Source organism: Mesoplodon bidens (assembly GCF_964165515.1).
Source record: "Mesoplodon bidens genome assembly, chromosome: 3".
Taxonomy (NCBI): domain Eukaryota; kingdom Metazoa; phylum Chordata; class Mammalia; order Artiodactyla; family Ziphiidae; genus Mesoplodon; species Mesoplodon bidens.
Genome location: NC_138178.1, coordinates 137,870,118 through 137,893,018, shown reverse-complemented (window position 1 = coordinate 137,893,018; position 22,901 = coordinate 137,870,118). Strand labels below are relative to the sequence as shown.

Genomic DNA, 22,901 nt, shown 5'->3' with positions numbered 1-22,901 from the left:
CTTCTAGCCTACAGAAGCCTGTTCTTCTAAGAGAACAAATTCCTGTTGTTATAAATCACCCAGTTTTTGGTAATTTGTTTTAACAGCCCTAGGTAACTAATATATGGAGGTTGATCAGACTTCAAACAGTAGGTATTTACCCCCACTGGAGAGTGGAAGAGCCATTTAGGCAGAGAAAACAAAGGCGCAAAGACATGAATAAAGCTGGAATGCTTGGTATGGCCAAGTCATGAAGTATGGGAGTTGGGGAAAGCTCTAGATAAAGCTGGAGAGGCAAGCAGACAGCAGATCATGGAAAGTCAACCATACCATACTAAGGGATGCATTTATGCCATACTAAGGCAACGGGGAAAACATTAGAGTTTAGAAAGATGACTTAGAAGCAGTGAAGAATACATATCAATGGGGTTCAAGACTGAAGACAGGAAGACTAGTTAGAAGAATATTTCAATAACTCAAGTAAGAAATAATGAGGACCCTAAGTAAGGTAACAATAATATAATTAGAGGAGGAACCAGGTTTGAAAGGTCATAAGGAAAAGCTATCAACAATATATGAAGACTGACCAGATATGGCTACAACACTTAGATAAAGAATGTAATAGGAGAAATAGGTGGGAGAGTGAAGATTAAAAAGTTCAATTATGGGGGCTTCCCTGGTGGCACAGTGGTTGAGAGTCCGCCTGCCGATGCAGGGGACACGGGTTCGTGCCCCGGTCCGGGAAGATCCCACATGCCGCGGAGCAGCTGGGCCCGTGAGCCATGGCCGCTGAGCCTGCGTGGCCAAAGCCTGTGCTCCACAACGGGAGAGGCTACAACAGTGAGAGGCCCGCGTACCGCAAAAAAAAAAAAAGTTAAATTATGATGAACATAGATGCAAAAATCCTCAACAAAATATTAGCAAACCAAATTCAACAATACATTAAAAGGATTATATAACATAATCATGTGGAATTTATCCCAGGGGTGCAAGGATGGTTAAATATCCACAAATCAATCAATGTGATACATCACATTTACAAATTGAAAAAAAGCATATGGTCATCTCAATAGATGCAAAAAGGTCTTTTGATAAAATTCAACATCGATTTATGATAAAAACTCTAAACAAGTGGGCACAGAGAACATAATTCAACATAATGAAGGCCAAATATGACAAGCCCACGACTAATATCATACTCAACGGTGAAAAGCTGAAAGCATTTCCTCTGAGATCAGGAACAAGACAAGGATGCCCACTCTTGCCACTTTTATTTAACATAGTACCACAAGTCCTAGCCACAGCAATCAGACAAAAAAAGAAATAAAAGGAATTCAGAATGGAAAGGAAGAAGAAAAACTGTCACTGTTTACGGATGACATGATACTGTATATAGAAAATCCTAAAGATGCCACCAAAAAACCTATTAGAACTCATCAATGAATTCAGTAAACTTGCAGGATACAAAATTAATACATAGAAATCTGTTGCATTTCTATACACTAACAACAAACTATCAGAAAGATAAATTAATCTCATTTACATCTGTATCAAAACGAATAAAATACCTAGGAATTCATCTAACTAAGGAGGTAAAAGACCTGTACAGAGAACACTATAATACACTGACAAAAGAAACTGAAGACAAGACAAACAAATGGAAAGATATACTGTGCTCATGGGTTGGAAGAATTAATATTGTTAAAATGTCCATATTACCCCAAGACAATCTACAGATTCAATGAAATCCCTATCAAAATACCAAGGGCATTTTTCAGAGAACTAGAACAAATAATTCTTTTTGTGTATGGCAACACAAAAGACCCCAAGTAGCCAAAACAATCATAAGAAAGAAGAACAAAGCTGGAGGTATCACACTCCCTGATTTCAAACTATAATACCAAGCCACAGTCTTCAAAAAAATATGGTACTGGTACAAAAACAAAGATCAATGGAACAGAATAGAGAGCCCAGAAATAAACCCACACTTATATGGGAAATTAATCTATGACAAAAGAGGCAAGAATATATAATGAGGAAAAGCCTCTTCGATAAATGGTTTTGCAAAAACTGGACAGCTACATGCAAAAGAATTAAACTGGACTACTTTCTCATACCATATACAAAAATAAACTGCAGGGCTCCCCTGGTGGCACAGTGGTTAAGAGTCCGCCTGCCGATGCAGGGGACACGGGTTCGTGCTCCGGTCCGGGAGGATCCCACATGCCGCAGAGCAACTAAGCCCGTACGCCACAACTACTGAGCTGTGCTCTAGAGCCTGCGAGCCACCACTACTGAGCTCACGTGCTGCAACTACTGAAGCTCACGTGCCTAGATCCCGTGCTCTGCAACAAGGGAAGCCACCGCTATGAGAAGTCCACGCACCGTAATGAAGTAGCCCCCCACCTCGCCGCAACTAGAGAAAGCCCGCGCAGCAACAAAGACACAACGCAGCCCAAGAAAACAATAAATAAATAAATAAATCTTTTAAAAACAAACAAACAAACAACCTGATTAAAAAATGGGCAAAGGGCTTCCCTGGTGGCGCAGGGGTTGAGAGTCCGCCTGCCGATGCAGGGGACACGGGTTCGTGCCCCGGTCCAGGAAGGTCCCACATGCCGCGGAGCGGCTGGGCCCGTGTGCCATGGTCGCTGAGCCTGCGCGTCTGGAGCCTGTGCTCTGCAACGGGAGAGGCCACAGCAGTGACAGGCCCGTGTACTGCAAAAAAAAAAAAAAAAATGGGCAAAACCTGAATAGACTTTTTTCCAGAGAAGACATACAGATGGCCAAAAGGCACAGGAAAAGATGCTCAACATCACTAATCATCAGGGAAATGCAAATCAAAACCACAATGAGATTCCACCTCACACCTGTCAGAATGGCTACAATCAAAAAGAAAACAAATAACAAATGCTGTCAAGGATGTGGAGAAAAGGGGACCCTAGCGCACTCTTGGTGGGAATGTAAATTGGTGCAGACACTATGGAAAACAATAAGCTTCCTCAAAAAATCAGAAACAGAACTACCATACAATCCAGCAAATCTGGGTAGTTATCCAAAGAAAATAAAAACACTAATTTGAAAAGATATTTGTACCCTAATGTTCATTTATGCATTATTTACAATAGCCAAGATAATGGAAGCAACTTAAGTACCCATCAATAATAGAAGCATGGATAAAAAAAGATGTGAGATATAGATATATATATATAGATAGATATAGATATACATATATACAATCAAATATTACTCAGCCATAAAAAAAGAATGAAATCTTGCCATGTGGATTAACCTAGACGGTATTATGCTAAGTTAAATAAGTCAGACAGAGAAAGACAAATACTGTATGATTTCACTTACATTTGGAATCTAAAAAACAAAACCAGTGAACAAAAACAACAAAACAGAAACAGAGTCACAGATACAGAGAACAAACAGGTGGTTGCCAGAGGGGAGGGGGGGATGAGGAATGAGAGAAATAGGTGAGGAAGATCAAGAGGTACAAAATTCCAATTACAAAATAAATAAGTCACAGGTATGAAATACATAGTGTGGGAGAATACAGTCAACAGGAATGCAGTATCTTTGTATCATGATGGTAACCATACAATCAACATGGTAACTTGACTTATCATGGTGATCATTTTGAAATGTATAGAAATATCGAATCACTATGTTGTGCACCAGGAACTAAAACAATGTTGTAGGTCAATTATACTACAAAAACGAACGAACAAATCACTGAAAAAAGAGATCAGATTTGTGATTACCAGAAGCAGGGGCTAGGGGGAGGAGGAATTGGATAAAGGTAGTCGAAAGGTACCAACTTCCAGTTATAAGATTATCTAGGGATGCAATGTGCAACATGATAAATATAATAGACACTGCTGCATATATGCAAGTTCTTAAGAGAGTAAATCCGAAGAGTTCTCAGCATAAGGAAAAAATTTTTTTCTTTTATTTTGTATCTATATGAGATGATGGATGTTTACTAAACTTATTGTGATAATCATTTCATGAGATATATAAGTCAAATCATTATGCTGTATACCTTAAATTTACATAGTGCCATATGTCAATTATGTATAGCTCAATAAAACTGGAAGGAAAAAAAATTCAGTTCTGGAATGCTGAATCACAAATGCCTTTAATGCATCCAGAAAAAAATGTCGATTAACCAATTACAGATATATGGACGTATCACATATAATTCTTGGAGCTCAGGAGGAAAACAATGGGCTGCGGAAACACTTGAGAGTAATCAGTGTAAAGGATTAACTCTTAAAGAGAAGCACCCGAGAGGAATCCAAGTGTTTAAGAAACAGAAAGGAAAGAGAAGCCTCTTAGAAGGATGAAAGAGGAAGGTGAGAGCAGCAGGATGAAGAGAATGGAGTGGCCCCACAGAAGTCAAGGAAGAGTTTTGCCATCAAGGGAGAAGCCTGCATTAAATACTGCCCTGCCTACAGACCAAATGACATTCAGACCAACAAAGAGTCTATTGGCTTTGTCAATGAGAAACTGGTAGCCTCAATTTTCTCACTGTATTTAAGTATTTTGAAAATAGAAAGCCTCAATAAATACTGGTTGGCTAGCTAGCTGATTGAATAACTGGGAAAATAGCTATCATTAAAAATCAAACATTGGGGGCACAAAGAAGGTATTGGACTGGGAGAAGGGAAGCAGGCTGAAAGACTAGAAGGTCTCTGTTTTCTCCCTAATGGCACCACCTTACCCAATCAACCTCCCTTACCTTTACCTCCCACTTCTAATCCATCATTAGGACTTGCTATTTCAAACTCAAAACATTTCTCTAATTCATCCCTACCTCTCCATTCCTTGTTTAAGTCACCTCTGAACTCGCCTACAAGACTGCAATAACCTCCCATTGGCCTCCTAAACTCCAGGTTTGATCCTCTCAAATTCAACCTCCACAAAAGCAATAAATCTATTCTAATAAGGACAATACTTTATTATCACTTTGCTTAATACCTTTCAATGACAATCATTAACAGCTAGGTTTCTATAACATTACTCTAAGGAATCCTGGGAATTCCCTAATAAGATGTCTAAGGTACACTACAGAAGAGACTGAGCAGATGGGAATTCAAGCCTATTCGTCCTCCCACTGTTGATTCAACAAATGTATTCAGAGTAAGGTTTCATTTGAAGAAAAGGTTCACCTGCTAAAACATACAAACAACTGGTCAATATAAGCCCAAATTACTTTTCACAATACATAAGGCCTTATGTTATCTAGGCTCTTTCTACTTCAGTTTCAACTCTCTGTTGAACTTGGCAATATAGAACTACTTACAATTCTCAGAGCTCTCTGTGATTATCCATGCCGTCTTGCCTTTGCTCATGATTTCTTTCTGCCTGGAATGTCTTTGTGCAGCTTCCCAACCCACCCCCTTCCCGTCTTCTACAACTTGGTAACTTCTACTTGTCCTTCAAAGCTCCATTCAGGCATTATCTCACCTGGAATGCCTTTCCCAACCTTCCTAGAATAGATTAGGTATCCCTCTTCTGTATTCCCATAATAGCAAGCACACAGAACTCTCCATGTGCCTATGTCGTTGTACTGAAATTACCCGGTCCCTACAGAACCAGGGTTCTTATTCATCTTTGTATACTATGTGTTTAGCAGACATTCAACAAATGCTTATTGAACTAAAGTTTTTTTTGTTTTGCTAAACTGATAGACATTCTATGCAGCAATCTCTGTTGCTCATGAGAATCCAGAAAACAGAAGATAAAAATTAAGCTAATCTTCACTAAGACTCTATTTCAAGATTAGATCACCTTTATTCAGTTTCTCCATGCTCACAATTGATGTTAGGTGCCAGCTCCATGAGACAAATAAGATCTCGTTAGCAGACAACTCAGTAATAGTTCCTCTATGTCAGAAATGGGTCACTTCATGTGCCTAATCATACAAGAGATTGCTTTTGACACAATTCTGATATTTTTGGAACAGTAAGACTTCAACTTTCACAAAGACATTAAAGGCAAGTTGCTACCTCAGGTTTGCAAAAAGACATCAGTCATATAGTCCACACTCTTTGGGCCACTTGAGAACTGTCTCTACCCAATGATACCATAGTTACTGATATATGTTAATTTGCACCATCTTAAAAAATGGTCCTATGTCTGTATTTATGCCAACACCAAATAGTGATAGTAAGTATCACTAATAGATAAAGTGCTCACCACAGAATGACCAATTAATAAATGATAATGAATTACTGACCAAAATCCTTTGTTATAATAGATCCAGGTGCTAAACGTTAATATGAAGAATAAATGCAGTCGCTGTAACATGCATTACATAAAATATAAGTTGATCCTTGTACAACACAGGGGGTTAGGGGCGCTGACCCTTCGCACAATTGAAAATCCGTGTATAATTTATAGTCTGCCCTCCTTATCAGTGGTTCCCTCTGTATCTGCAGTTCTGCATCCAAGGATTCAACCAACCTCGCATTGTGTGCTACTGTAGCATTTACTATTGAAAATAATCCAGGTGTTAAGTGGACCCGCGCAGTTCAAACTTGTGTTGTTCAAGGGTCAACTGTATTCAATAACCTATCATTATAAAGTTTTCAGATAATTAGAAATTCCTACTTTAAAATAATATAACCAGCCTAAAATGAGATTATTCTTTCAATGCTCAATATAATTTGCTACTTTAAAACGATAAATGAAAAGAGCACTCACTTGAAAAAAACAACCTTATTAATTTAAACAGAGCTAATGCAACAAGTTACCTGGGCATACCTATTTTGCATGTATCTTCTGATGTACCCAGAGAAGGCTACTGGGCAAATAGAGTAATTTTTATGGCACACTGATGCTTTCAGAAATGAGACACCTTTATATGGAAGCCAGGCTGGATATGAACGGAATAGAATGTCAATTCCTTGAGAGTTTTATTGCAGGAAAGAAGTGCCTAAATGAAACACTTAAAGACTATAAAAAGGAAGTCCTTCTAAGTACAAGATGAAAATACAAGCTATGTAATCCAAATATATCTATATAATTTTTACCAATGATTACAAATTCCTGATATAGTACCTCAAAAACAATTACCTCTGCTTTCCCCCAAAACTAGAAAGCCAAGTTGTATTGAAGAAATGATAGCTAAATTGTGTAAGTTAATTAAATCCTTGCATGTCTATAATTATTTTTCCTTTATAGGATATATTTTAACAATGCCACCAAAACTGTCTTTGCTATAGTAATGTGTGCCTCGTACCTATATGCCTATATACATATATTAGTATTTCTGGCCTTAATTTCAGCTAAAGTCTTTGTAAATATAACTAGTTTTAGAGAAAGATAGCTTTTTAAAGGATCATGTAGAAGCATTCATCTCTAATACAAAAGAAGAAGAAAATACTTAGCAACCAACCAGCTTTAACTTATTTTTCTGAATGACATCTTTGTTTTCCTTTTGGTATATCTCCATTTTCTTTTTGGTGTTGTCCAAATCCACATTGTTGGTCAAGTTGAAAACTGCATCAGAAAAGAAACACTGACATGAAATATAGTTTCAATATAAATCTTGAGAAGATAATAAAAACCAAATATCCATCACAGTGATTTCTTAATTCATCAGGTTGACAGTCTTCACAGCTTAAGAAACTAGCTCTAGTTCAGCAACTATGTTTTCTGAACCAAATATAAGGAGAGACTGTCAGACTATCACACAGACTATCTAAAGATCTGAATCACCTCAAAAAACCTAAGATACGTGCTTGCCATAATCACATTGGATTTGATTTTTATAGTGCCCATTTTAACTTTAAAAGTATAAAAAAGATTGCTTAATTTTTTAAATGAAAAGAGTAAGTCTGGGATCTACTATACTGGTCAGAATCAATACTGAAAAGAATCTATGTGCCAGAAACAGAAAAATCATCCAAAGGAATAAAAAAAATTATCAAACTAGAACAGGTTTCATTCTGATCCTCAACATGGCTAGACACAAGCTTGAATCATTTACCATATAGTCTAGATCTGGGAAAGTATGAAATACATGAGTCGAAACTTAACAGGGAAGGTAAAGGAAAATCTGGCAGCAAAACTTAAGACTGAAATAATTTAGTAAGAGAAGCCACTAAGAAATGTTCAGATAGGTGATAAACTTTCAGTGACTTAGAACCATCTTTTTATAATTCCAACTCAAAATAATTTTAATTATAAATGCCTTACTCCCTTCTAAGTTTACATATGTAAATAAAAAGGTTATTATAATACTCTGAACCAAAAAAACTATTTTAGTATATATAAATTCATATTTTGAAGTACTGCCCCACTGCCCTACGCCTTTCAGTGTTTGTTATCAGCCCGTCTAAAGACGGATCATCATCGTTGTCTCTCCTGTTCCATAATTCAATCCAGAGTTCCCTTGGATTCCTCATAATCTTTGTGCATCCATTATTAGCCCTTCTATCCCTTCTCCAATTACTTACCACTGCTTCCTCCAGCTTGACCTATAAACAGGTTTGATCTACCCTAAATAACTCTGCTTTACTCCATGTTTCTACAGATTCCTTCCCCATCTCACTCTTTCATTTAACTAATAACCATCTCAAATAGTTCCTAGATTTTTGCATTAGGTCTGCAAGAGTTGAAAAGTAATACTGGAAGCCCAACAGAGGGTTATCTGTTTTGTTGAGTAAGGCCATTAAACATACTCAAAAGACCAATCTGATCCATAATTTAATTTTTATCTCTTCAAAGGACGAACTTATTTCAGAACATCAATTTATCATAATCATTGTTGAAAATCCAGGCTTATTTAAGTATGTAGGAAAAAAAGAAGTAATTCTCAATTCTATTACATGCAATTTTAAAACTCTGGGAGAAGTGAGAGAAAATGAGAAACAACAGCCCTCTAGCTATTGCTCCAGCTTTTTTATCACAAAGTAGAAAAGAAAATAATAATGGTGGTAAACCAGGGAATCTGTCTAGGATGCAACATAGGGCATTCCTTATAAATCACACCTTGGCCCCAACACAAAATAGTCAGAGAAAGAAGCTCCCAACTAGCAACAGCCCTCAGAAAGGCAACTGTGATCCATTCTGATTCCACAATCCTTGCCAACCACTCACAATTTACTCCTTGTATTTAACAGCCATCCACTGAGCCACCAAATCCAAAAATCTTTCACAACCTCTACCACCCTCAACATCTATGCCCACTTAACAATTTTGATCACTTTTTTTTCCTCAGCACGTCCTTCCCGTGACTAATTTGTTAATATGTTCTCCTGATCTTCTTCCTACTACTCCAACTACCCATTCTTGTTTCCATCTCTGCCTCATCTTGCTCTCTAGGTACACTGCATGATTCTGACTTTTGCCCTCTTTCCTCCCTCTGTGTTCCTTGTGTAATCTCATAACTTGCCACAGTTTCAAGCAAAGAAATGCCAGGAAAAGCTGATACCATCTCAAAGTACAATTTAGAAAACCCAGCACATAAACATCTCCAAATTTACTTCTCCTTGTAAATACTTTACCTGTTAATGATATGACTATCATGCTAAGACACCAGGATTTAACATCTCATTCATGTGACCCACTGTCCTTTGCACTCCATAAGCACCAGCTGCAAAATACTACAGATTCTACCACCAAAATCTCTTTAAAACTGCCCTTATTTTCAATGTACCCTGCCAGTACTCCAAGCCAGGATCTTATTTCTCCCTGGATAATTTAATCTCTGACTTAACTTCCTGTCTCCAGAATCTTTGCATCTTTCCCTATTCCCTAACCCCATCTACAGTATACAATGTTGTCAGACTAATATTTCTGAAGCACACCTCAAATCGCCTTCCACCTCCACCATCCTATAGTCCTCTCTCATCCCGTCTGCCTTCCCCCTTTTACTAGGGAAAAAAAAAAAATCAAACACTTTTAGAATTCAGAGCCCTTCCTAATTTGGCTATAACTACTTTTATCTCCCCTCAATAAAGACCTATCTTGAAACTAGACAGGTGTGCATTTCCCAAATGTTCCCCACATTTCCTGCTCCAGTTCCTCTGATCATACCATTGCCCAGAATGCCTGATCCCCCCTTCTTATTTTTGAAAATATACCCAATCTTCAAATGTCTATCCAAATACTGTCTTTTCCATGAAGTTCTCCCCGGTTCCCCTAACTAGAAATAACTTCCTTCTCTTATAAATGTGGAAAAATTATTCACAGCTCATATAAAAATCTCTTTCTACTTTACATGATATGTATACACATACACAGCATTCTTTACTTTGCACTTCATCATATTTTCTATAATCTTTGTATCATCACTTCTCCATTCACAATGCCTTGAAAACAATCCAGTCTTAACTCTTACATTACTTTTCCCTCTCTGCTTTGAGAGTTTTGCAGATTCCTCAGAGCCTCTTCAAGAACCAAGGGAAAGAGAGATTGAGCAATCCAACCAAAGTAGTTTTCCTTCATTTGTTTTCTTAAAGTGATCTCCTTCTCAAAACTCTGCTTGATGTAAAACAACTATACCCCAATTAAAAAAAAAAAAAAAAAAAAACCTCTGCTTGAACATTATACTCTATAGCACGTGTACGTGGGCACGCGCATGTGTATCTATGAAACATCTCAAAGATCTATAAAACACATATGATAGGCACTACATCTAGCATTTGACCTAATTATATCACTTAATCCTCCTGATAATCTTATGAGATATGTGAGGTACTACTGTCATTTACACTTTACAGATAAGGTTTAAAGATATTAAATAACTACGTCCAAGGTATAGTAAATGTTGGAACCAGGATTTTAACCTAGGCTGATTCCAAAGCCTGAACCTTTTTTTAAAATTTCTATTGGAGTATAGTTGATTCAAAATGTTGTGTTCCAAAGCGTGAACTTTTGTCTACAATGCTAGTTTTATTGCTTCTCTCTATGCCTGAAGACCACTGCTAGCCCAGTTCAGCTATTTCTCTGCATCTGTACAGGCCACACTTTCCTATTTCCATACCTGTGAGCAAACTGCTCCCACAGGGCCCATCTTAGTACCAGCCTCAACCCAGAGCAACTGTGAATATCTGTATCTGGCCACCCTTCTATATCCAGCTTAATCAGCAGCTCTTCCTCATAACTCACTTTGCAGGTGCAAATCCTCTCCATTCTCCATCCCTGAATGCTATAACTCACTTTGCAGTTAGAAATCCCCTACATCTCTCCACCCCTGAATGCTCACAACAGATTACCTAATATCATTCTGGTGGTATTTATCCACTTTCTACCCTGTATAACTATTTTCAATGTACCTATCTATTTGACCTAATAGAGTGGTCCTTGAGGGCAGATTCTAGGACTGATTCAGCTTTATCACTCCCGGCATTTAAATAAAAAACCGTCACTATACACCCATTAGAATGGGCAAAAAACAACACATGATGACACCAAATGCTGTCAAGGATGTGGAGCAACAGGAACTCTCATACACTGCAGTGGGAATGCAAAATGGTCCGGCACTTTGGAAAACAGTCTGATAGTTTCTTACAAAATTAAAGATACTCTTATCATACAATCCAGCAACTGCCCTCCTTGGTATTTATCAAAAGGAGTTAAAAACAATGTCCACACAAAAGCCTGCATACGAATGTTTACAGCAGCTTTATTCATAATTGCCAAAACATGGAAGCAATCAAGATGTCCTTCAGTAGTTTGAAAAGATAAATAAACTATAATATATCCAGACAATGGGAAATTATTCAGCACCAAATAATAACAGTAATAATAATAAGCTATAAAACCATGAAAAGACATGGAGGAACCTTAAATGCATATTACTATGAGAAAGAAAACAATTTGATAAGGCTACATACTGTACTATATGACACTCTGGAAAAGGCAAAAATACGGAGACAGTAAAAAGATCAGTGGTTGCCAGGGATTCGGGGGAAGGAGGGACAAACAGGCAGAACACAAAGGAATTTCTGGGTAGCAAAACTATTCTGTACAATACTATAATGGCGGATACATGCCATTATACAGTTATCCAAACCCATAAAATGTACAACACCAAGAGTAAACCCTAATGTAAACTATGGACTTAGGAGATAACGATATGTCAATGTAGGTTCATTGACTGTAACAAATTTACCACTCTACTGGGGTATGTTGATAGTGAGGGAGGTCTGTGGATGTGTGGCACAAGGGGTATACAGGAACTCTCTGTACGTTCCATTTAATTTTGCCGTGAATCTAAAACTGCTCTAAAAAACAAAGTCTATTTAAAAAACAACAGGAACTTCTCATCTGGTAAGAGGTCAAGAAATGCTTGTTGAATTATTACAAGAGGAAAAAAATAAATAAACCAGTGTTGGGGGTCAGGGAATGGATGAAATAGGTAAAGCTGATTAAGAGGTACAAACTGCCTACTTAAAGTAAATCGTAAGTCACAGGGATGTAATGTACATAGGGAATATAGTCAATAATACTGTAACTACTTTCTATAGTGATGGATGAGAACTGGTCTTATTGCGGTGATCATTTCATAATGCATAAAATTATCGAATCACTATGTTGTACACCTGAAACTAAGACAATATTGCATGTTAATTATAACTCAATAAGAAACTAAAATAAAAAATAAATCAATGCTAATATTTATAATTATCTTTATAAATAGATTTAATTTAAATGAGCTTTATAATTACAGAACTAAATTATACAGAATGGCAAAGTAAGCAGATGCGAAACTACAGGAAAAAATAATCTTTGTTTCTTATGGTATGAATCTACTGACAAGTAAAGGTAATCAAGTTGATATCCTATGTTGAAGTCTACTAGAATGTTTACAGCAGTTTAAGAAAAAAATATTACAATTTATCAGCAAGCTAGACATTGTACTAATTTAAACTTCCCATTAAATAGAACCTAGAAACAGTAAAGTTAAATTCTAAGTGAAAACTGTCTGTTTATAGACAATTTCTTTCTTTTATGCTTATTAAAAACTTTATGAATTCTAATGAAACTAAAGTAACTAATTTATTTCATTTTTTAATTGAAAAAGCAAAGGTAACAGCAATATAATAGATACAAATTGTAATCATAAGTAATACAAATTTCTTCCTTTAAAAAAAAGAAAAAAAACATAAAAGTGGATTACAATTCTGAAAAAATTTCAGAAGCAGCAAGTCTCATTCATGCCACAATGAATCAGGTTGGTATAATAGCCTTGAAGAAAAAGGAACAATTTTCCGTAACAATCATTTGGCCCTTTATCTATCTGGTTACTGGTTTAGCTCAGAGGTTGACCTGCCTTTAGTCAAGTATTAAAAGCCAACAAAAAACCTATTGTATTTTCTGAAAGATTTAATGTTATTTGAGTACAATTCTGAAGTCTTTTTGACATCCAGAATTTATAATTAAAGCCTTTAGGACTTTCTCACCCTTTTAAAATAAGCATACCCTGAACCAAAAGAATGTTTATTATGAAACTAAGGACAAACCTTTGAGATAATCCCTGAGGCCAAAAGGAACAAGAATTTTTATGTTTAGATTGTCATAACCACAGAAAAGAGCCTATTATTAATGCTATAAGAAAGTTCATCTTCATGTGTGCCCCCTCTACTGTAATTTTTATGCCATTATTCAAAATTCTACTACTTTAAAATTTTTATATTCATGATATTCAAAGGATTCATAATGAAATTTATATAACAAAATGACCAATCCCCAATTTATAAATCCTCAAACACTGAGTCCTTTAGCCACCCTACCAACTCTATTCCTTTCACTCTAACCATCTTCAGTATCACCCTCCTACCTTCCTTCCTTCCTTCCAAACTTCTTTAAGATCCTTCAAAATATAGCTCCAACCTACTTTTTTCTCTCATCTCCCACTATTCTACCAATCTGCATCCCATGTTCTAGACTCAGACTATTAACTATTCTCTGAGACTACTAAGCACTTTCATGGGCTCTGAGAGAGGAAAACCCATATTCAAAATCTGGCTCCATTATTTACTAGCAATGTGATCTTCAGCACAATACTTAAACTCTCTGTGCCCCCTCTCCATATGCAAAACAGGGATTAAAATGCCTGTCTCAAGAGTTGTGAAAATTATACTTTTGATTAACACAGAGATAGCCAATACAGATACCACAAACATCCAACTAATCACCTTTAAAAGGAATAAGACACAAAGTAAACAGGTACTGAAACAAGATTTTAAAAGGAAGTTTAAAAAAAAAGAGAAAGTTTTATTTATACCATAACAATCAGAACAATGACACATAACTAAGTGGTGCAGTCACACCCTAACAAAATTTAAGAGGGCTAAAACTGGTCTTACCCTCATTTCCATACTCTCTACCCAACAAAACAAAACAATGGAAAATAATGCCAGTTCTCCCACTTTTATTTTCTAGATTAACACCAGCAACTGCTCAAGGTCAGAATACTGCAATTCATCCTTGCCTGCTCTTTCTAACCTCACTTCCTACACGAAATTAGTCACTCGAATATTCTAGTTCTAAAACATCCCTTTTATCTACCTCCCTCAGTTACTGCCTACTCTAAGCACTCATTATTTCTCACCCAAATTGCTGCTACAGCCCCTAAAAAATGGTTTCCCAGCCTCGAGTATCTCCTGTCAATATTTCACATCACTATCACAGTATTCGGCTGGCTGTCTACTGGCCATAGAATGAAATCTTAACCCTTACAGTCTAGCTTACAAAGCCCTCATTAACCCAGGTCCAATCTGTTTTTCAAACCTCATTTCTAGTCATTCCCCATGTCTACCTACCTATAACAGATTACTTGCTACATTACCCAACATGCTCAACACCTTTATATCTCTGTGACTTTGTCTTTTGCTACAAATGTTCTTCCATCCTCCTTCTACCAGGTAAACTACTATTCATCTTTTGAGATCGAACTCAAATGTGTTCAAACTTTACCTCTATTTCCTAATGCTGAATTAACTGTTTTGCTATCTATATTCCTGAAACACTTTATAAATAAATGCCTACCCTGCTTTCACATTAAATTATAATTATCTCCCCCTTTAGAGTATGAACTTACTGAACACAAAGATCATATATCCTCAGCAAGTAAATAGTTCACTTAGAACAATTACTATTTGTTGAATTGAGCTAAAGTTCAGAAAATAAACTATAAGTCCATGAAGCGAGGTCCCAAACTTCATCAATATTTTCAAATGCAGCAGAACTGCTCTTTGTCCAACATGATCAGGATCAGTAGTTGATTACTTAGAAAAGTCTGTTAAAGAAGGGAAACATACATACACTCTCCTTAAACACTTTAACTTAAAGCATATGCAGTAAGTGTATAGTCATTCTCTAATGTAATAACACACACTCAAGGTACAGTTTTTAATGGGAATTGTGCTTCCTTCTTGTATAAACCATACCTGTCATTTATACTGCTCAGTTTCCATCTTTTTAAAATGGACCAAGGACCTGAGAACTAGAATCCTTCTAGAGGTTTGTAATTTTTTCCCAATCTTATAAACTACTTAATTAAATTAATTACAATAACAAGTACAACTGGCATAAGAAGGTTTGGTTACCAGTACAACCAACTCAATATATAACTGAACTGGTGAGAGAAATACAGAGGTATAGAAATCTTCTAATGGACAAGATTCATCATGCATTCATTACGCTTTGATCATCAGTCAGTACATGTTACAGAAGGACTGGGAAATATCAGTTACTCCAATGAGTCAATTAAGCGGAGTTTTGTTAAGAGAGCGTCAACATAATGCAACTAAAGATAGTCCTTTGTGAATATATCAATACATAATAGCAGAATCAGTTTCAGATTAAATGCTCTGAGCCAGCTTCCTTATCTGGTAAAGAAAAAATGGCATATTGTAAGCCCTAATATCTGGACTTGCTCTTACCTGTCAATCCTAGCTCCCACTTCTGGACATGATTTTACCTATGGGCCCTCAGGTTGTTCATATCTTCAAACTTCATTGCAAAAAACATGTATTTCTTAAAATCATGGCTCAACTAAAACCTTGTTCCAGAATCAAGATCCCATCTTCCCCACCTTCTTGGTCCATCAGTTTCTTTTAATTATCCTACCTGCCTGCTTGGACTTGTGACCATGTATTCAACTTGCTCTGTGACATCTATAATCTCCTTTTCCTTTATTGCCTGACCAGACTTCTGAATAACAACACGGCCTTCAGAATAAATGTAAGCTGACTGTCTTCCGGCTTGGTGTCCAACTGCCTGTCCTAAACCAAATATCTAAGTATAGTCAGATTTCTACATACCTGCACACTTGCCCATTCTTGCAGATTTGTTTTCAGTTTATCTTCTCAGTCTATATCCTAACTTTTCTACTTTGTCTTAGCACTCCCAATTCTACCATCTTTTCAGCTAAAGTTCATAGCCATTCATGGTTGCTAAGACTACATACAAAGTACAATGAATACAATTAGAATAAAAAAGCAATAGCTCCAAGGCACTAAAAGATCCCAGAAAAAGCCTAAATTATGTCTGTACATGCTACTTGCTATGATATAATAAATGAACTTAGATATTTTAGAAAAGTTTCAATAACAGGTGAAACAAAAGATTTTCTGGGTTTTTCTTAGTTAATAAAGAAATTAAAGGAACTAGAATACTTCATTCCTCAGGAATTTGAATTTTCTAAATATTTACCATATATAAATATTTTAAAGAATGATAAATTTTATTATAATCATATTTTAAATACGAAATAATGTGAGTATAGCTTGGCTATCAGGTTTGAGAGAAGAATAAAAAGATAACTGTTTAATTCTCTTAGTCTTGTTCTAATTTTCATAGTCTCTAATTTTTGTATTATTTCCAAACCTATGGTAATATTATGGCAAGTTTTTAAAAAACAACATTAATTATTTTAATTGATGTATAACAAATTCAGACTTTTTAACATCTGTGAAATCTTATTTAAAAAACAGAAACAATACTTTCTTTTGATGAAAGCTTCTTTTTGACTAATCACAATAGAAAGAATAAGCACGGGGCTTCCCTGGTGGCGCAATGGTTGAGAGTCTGCCTGCCGATGCACAGGACACGGGTTCGTGCCCCGGTCCGGGAAGATCCCACATGCCGTGGAGTGGCTGGGCCCATGAACCATGGCCGCTGAGCCTGCGCGTCCGGAGACTGTGCTCCGCAACGGGAGAGGCCACAACAGTGAGAGGCCCGCGTAACGCAAAAAAAAAAAAAGAATAAGCATGAAGATTACTCTAACTTCAGATTCTAGAATAACAATGAATAATAGAATGTCACTTCAACAGTCAACTGTTTCAAAGTATTTTCAAATTACTGCATGCACAGAAGCATAAATGATGATAAACAACATATGGCTTTAGTCACCATGGATACAGTTCATGGAAACCCTATTTCTTAAAAAACTGAATATTTTTTTCTTTCTAAAAGAAAGAATCTTCTTTCTAAAAGATAAAAGCACACAGGTTAGCACACCAAAAGTACAAGCATTAAAAACATACCAATTTCTTCCACTTCTTCCAGGAAATCATTATATTCTCTTAGACTAGGAAAGTCTTCTTCCCTTTTATTGTATCTTTAAGAGAAGAAAAAAATGAACATATTCCATATCATTTGCTTTCAGTATTAACTAACTGGTTTGTTTGATCTTACTAATTCATACATGATACATAAAAAAGGACTGCTTATGGCGTAAAACAGTTTTCTTGACACCAGGTTTGTAACTACAGCAAGAATGTTGTTCTTAAATTCTTATGACTACAGAGGAGTAGAATCAGGAGAGAATGGTACAACATGTAAAATCCTAAGACTTAAGGGAAAAATAAAGAAATTAGGACACTGAAGAAATGGGAAATGAGCTTAAACAAGGTCTATCATTGGAATTATGATATTGCTTACTTCTAATAAATAGAGTCACTAATTTCCAGAAAGCTAAAATTAATTAAAAAGACACCTTCCTGGGACTTCCCTTGTGGCACAGTGGTTAAGAATCCACCTGCCAATTCAGGGGACATGGGTTCAATCCCTGCTCCAGGAAGATCCCACATGCCACAGAGCAACTGAGCCCATGTACCACAACTACTGAGCCCACGAGCCCATGCTCTGCAACAAGGGAAGTCACTGCAGTGAGAAGCCCGTGCACCACAAAGAAGAGTAATCCCCACTTGCCGCAACTAGAGAAAGCCCGAGTGCAGCAACAAAGACCCAACACAGCCAAAAATAAATAAATAAATAAATAAATAAATTTTTAAAAATAAAATAAACAAATAAAATGTTTCTCTAAAAAATAAAAATAAATAAATAAAAAGACACCTGCCTGTTTTTCATGACAGTTACAGTCTAAAGGATGCTAGATCAAGAAAATCTATAAATATTGTAAGTGTGCCTGTGAAGAATTAGGAAACGAGAGGGCTTAATGAAAAAGATAAGAATCTAAGAGAGACTATCTCCCATAAGCAATCCAAAAACTAAAAGAGTAGCTTGGGGTATTGATAAAGTAACACTTTATCTTGTAAAGTACCTAGAAAGATGCCACTAAAACATTGGTGACCAAGGTTGAAATGTAGACCACCTAGATAGATAGATATTAATTCTTTAAACCTAAAAAACAATAAAACTAACATACCATTGTAAAGCAATTATACTCCAATAAAGATGTTTAAAAAAAAAAGAACAAAAAATAAATAAATAAAAAACAATAAAGTGGCTTATAACAAAAGTACAGATAAAATGAAATCCAAAACTATTAACAAAGAGTAAAAAACTAAATCATAAGTGAAAAAGAATATTAGAAATATTTATGTACTCACATACACACAGAGAGATCTATCAAAATAAATTGTAGCTAATGCTGATTTTTCTCTAATAGCTTTCAATCTCAACTTAAATGTTACCTCCTCAGGCCTTACCTTACATCACTGACTCACAACAACATTCAGTCCCTAACTTCATAGCATTTTTCTCAATGTATAATCACACATTTGTTTTGTTTGCCTGTTTTACTGTCTATGTCTATGCTATCCAAGCCACTGTACCGTAAGCCTTTCGAGGGCCTAATATGTATAACACTGTTCGAACAGAGTAGGTACTCAGTATATATTTAGTAATTAAATTTAAGAATAAATAAAGCAAATAAATTGTGAAGCCATCAATTTGGAGGATTTACGCTTCTCTGGGAGTTCCCCGATGGCCTAGTAGTTAGGATTCTGGGCTTTCACTGCTGTGGTCTGGGTTCCATCCCCGGTAGGGAACTGAGATCCTGCAAGCCGCATGGAGTGGCCAAAAATTTTTTTTTTAATTTTTTAATAAAAAAGATTTACACTTCTCTAACAAAGATTAGATAATTAGGGACTTCCCTGGTGGTCCAGTGGTAAAGAATCCACCTTCCAATGCAGGGGATGGCAGTTCAATCCCTGCTAGGGGAACTAAGATCCCACGTGCGGTGGGACAACTAAGCCCGCACGCCACAACTACGCCCACATGCCACAACTACTGAGCTCGCACACCTCATCTAGAGAGAGCCTGCGTTCCGCAAACTACAGAGCCAACGCGCTCAGGAGCCTGCATGCCACAACTGAAGAAGAGAAAACCCAGATGCCACAACTAGAGAGAAGCCCACACGCCACAACGAAGAGCCTGCGGGATGCAACAAAAGATCCCACGTGCCACAACTAAGACCTGACGCAGACAAATTTAAAAAAAGATTAGATAATTAATATTACTGAGCTCTCTAAGACCTTAATAAATTTTTTAACATTGAACAATTACATAGATGAATTTATACTTATTCACTTGCCAAACTGTCCACATTTCTACAAGTAAATAATTATATCAGTTACAGAAATAATTGTTAAAGTCCTCTTTGTGAACTGAATCATTCAAACATTAACACTTACATCTTTAGCACTTTTTTCCGAATCTCAACTTCCTTGTCAACAGTAGGATCTTCAAAGAGTTGTACCCTGAAGTTGCTCTTTCTAAGTGGAGTGCCACACTCAGGACAGTTTCCAGCTCCTCTCACAAAGAGTAAATCCACGCAACTTTCACACCTGTAAGGAGAAAAAATATAACTTTTAAGCTAGTATTCAAATCGGCAACAACTCTGTATATAGTTTGCCTTTGTTTTGGTGTTCCTTTGTTTGGGGGGGGTGCTGCAGGGGGCCAGGAAAATTAATCATTGCTACTTAAACTCTTATTAAAAACCTTTGGGAAAAAAGTTCATTTTCATTTGGAGCCTACTTCAGACATAGGTGTCCCAAGGGTTACCAGTTTAGTTTTACAAATTAAACAAATATACAAGTTTTTAAAAATTGATTTGGGACCTGGGAGGACTCAGATAGCAGGACAGGGGGAAGTCAAAGAGGCACGTAAAAGAGCAGTCTAGGGTCAACTCCACTCTCAGTCCAGTATCACCCTTAGACCTGGCAGGGGCCTGCACTTTAGAGAACCCTGCATATCATAATCACTAAAACAAAAACTTTTTTCCCCCTTTCAGCCTTTGTAAGGAAGTTTTTTAAAGTTCTGTTAGCAATTGAGTAAGTGGCAGTTACTCAAAAGGGAGAGGTGCTAGCTGAAGGAGGCACCCAGGCCAGAGGATAAAGAACTGAGAGTGACCTAGTATATGTGGAGAAGAGAAAATCACCACAGCTTCTGCCCTGAGAAATCCTAGAAAGAGTGGCTACTTATAAAATCTTTAATCAGTTAAACCTGGCTGTCCTAAATTCACCAAAGTGATTGCCCAGGCAAGCCAAGCTTCCCAAATACCTCCATCCCTTCTTTCCTCCCTTCTTGGGTAGTACAATTTGGGGAAGAACTTAGAACTTCCTGGAAGTCTTCAGATGGAAAAGAAAGGAGCTGGCAAGGTTCATGAGATTCCTGCGAATTAAGATTCCTGCGAATTGACAGTATCAGTTCATATACTGTTTTAGATGGGTCCAGGCACCACCCAATCATCCCTGCCCCGCCCTGCCCTAGCAGATCCATGCTAGTAATCGGACTAGCAAGTGGAAAGGCTGACCAGAAGAAAGTAGCTGCTTTAGCCTGTGGGTCTTAAAGATTCAAGTTCCTGGGAACTCAGGATGCAGCGTTGGAACTAAGGCTGCACTAAAGATGTAGCTTGATTCATACTTTCAAACATTTAAACATTTTGGTATGTAGTCCTCCAGCTGTAATATTGCCCAACTCCATATATTAGGGCCATACCAACCCTAATCACTCCTTTCTTAGCACTATTTGAAATTATTTCTTTCTTTATGTGTTGATTTTCTGTAACCTCCACTAGAATGGAGGGCCGGAATTGGGACTATTATTATTCTAAACACATCACATCACACACACAAAAAAAGGACAAATTCTAATAAATAAGGGAAAAGTTGATTTCTTCCAAATATGTAGTTGACTTATGGAATAAGCTAAATGAGAAGAATGATACAGATAAATAAGAATATTTAAGGTTAGTTATCAGTAAAATACTAACATTGACCTTTGCATATTTCTATCTTAAAGTAGAGGGGAAAAAAATCCATCAAAAAATAGAGGCAAAAAATCCCTAAGAGGGAGAACAGAGATCATAGTTGACATTATTCAAGATCAACAAAACCCCAGAAAATTCATTTGGGATTGGGAAGATTGGGAGTGGTACATTTTGCCTAATCTTTGTGGTTGGAGGAAATTAAATCCAACTAGAGAAGTTGAAAATGAGCACACTTTAGAACTACACTGACTAAAGATAGTTATAGGCAAGGAGCCATCTGAAATACTCAAAACCATCGAGCCATTATATAGAATATTCTATATTTCAAGGTCTTGGAGAGTAGACTCAGTCAATAATTCAGTTAACAAGGTAATACACTTTAATATTTCTACAAGTCATATTGTAATCTCAGACATATAATTTGTTACCACCGTCAGTTCTGCATCTCCACTTTTCAAAAATCTACCTTAAATCATAAGGATTTCAACAGTATTAAGGTTTTCTTTTAATAATTTATTTTCCCATACTTTTCCCTTTCTGATTTTAATTGCTAAAAGAACAAATAATTCTTTTTTTAAAGCTCAAATGTAGAAATATATAGAGAAAAAACTCAAAGTTCTACTTCATTCTGTTCTACATCTCACTTCCCACATGTAACATACAACTGTTAAGTTCCATGTTTACAGGGCCAGATCTTTTTCTACATACTTACAATATACGTATTTACAGATTATATACATGAAAACTAGTCATATAAAAAAAGAACAGAAGAAAAAGTTCCTTATTGCTAGTTCACTTCATCTGGCAGCAGAGCAACCAAAAGAGCAGTATGTGGGCAATCTTTTGCCTCCAAGAGTGCTAGGAACTTTTTCAAACAAAATCTTATATTCTGCAGAACATAGGAAAATTTGCTGAAAAAGCCCAAATCCTCAGTTATTACCCATTCCCAAAGATATTTTTATGGTTTTCTTTTGTTTTTAAAAACCAGAATGGTTCCTGCCCTCTTTTCTCTCTGAACGACTTATTTTTAGATTTTATTTTCTTCTCTCAAGAATATTTAACTGCTTATATTCCTCTGTCAAGATTTTTAATCAGCTTGTTTCTTCTTTTTCCAGGGGTAACAAGTCAATTAAAAATCTTGACAAAGACTAGATAGAAAAAAACCTACAGCTAACCTCATACTTAATGGTGAGAAACTGGAAGTTTTCCAACTAAAATCAGGTACAAAGCAAGACTGTCTCCTACTCTCACTCTCTCCTACTGTCACTACTCCTTTTCAGCATGATACTGGAAGTCTTTGCTAATGCAGTAAGACAAGAAAAGGAAATAAAAGATATACAGATTGGAAAGGAAGACACAGAGCTCTCTTTGTTTACAGATGACATGATTGTCTTTGTTAAACATCCAAAAGAATCAACCAAAAAACTTCTAGAAC

At 36.5% G+C, this 22,901-nt stretch overlaps 1 protein-coding gene across 4 annotated transcripts in view; it reads right to left on the bottom strand.

The window, feature by feature from the left end:
• Positions 1 to 22,901, bottom strand: part of MNAT1 (MNAT1 component of CDK activating kinase) — a 220,246-nt gene that overhangs the window by 153,551 nt on the left and 43,794 nt on the right. For all 4 annotated transcript variants that reach the window (XM_081230286.1, XM_081230283.1, XM_081230284.1 and 1 more), the window contains exons 2-4: positions 19,890 to 20,042; positions 17,496 to 17,569; positions 7,391 to 7,494 (exon numbers count right to left, since the gene is read on the bottom strand). In XM_081230286.1, coding sequence (XP_081086412.1) covers positions 7,391 to 7,494; positions 17,496 to 17,569; positions 19,890 to 20,042 — 331 coding nt within the window. The remainder of the gene's footprint in view (positions 1 to 7,390; positions 7,495 to 17,495; positions 17,570 to 19,889; positions 20,043 to 22,901) is intronic.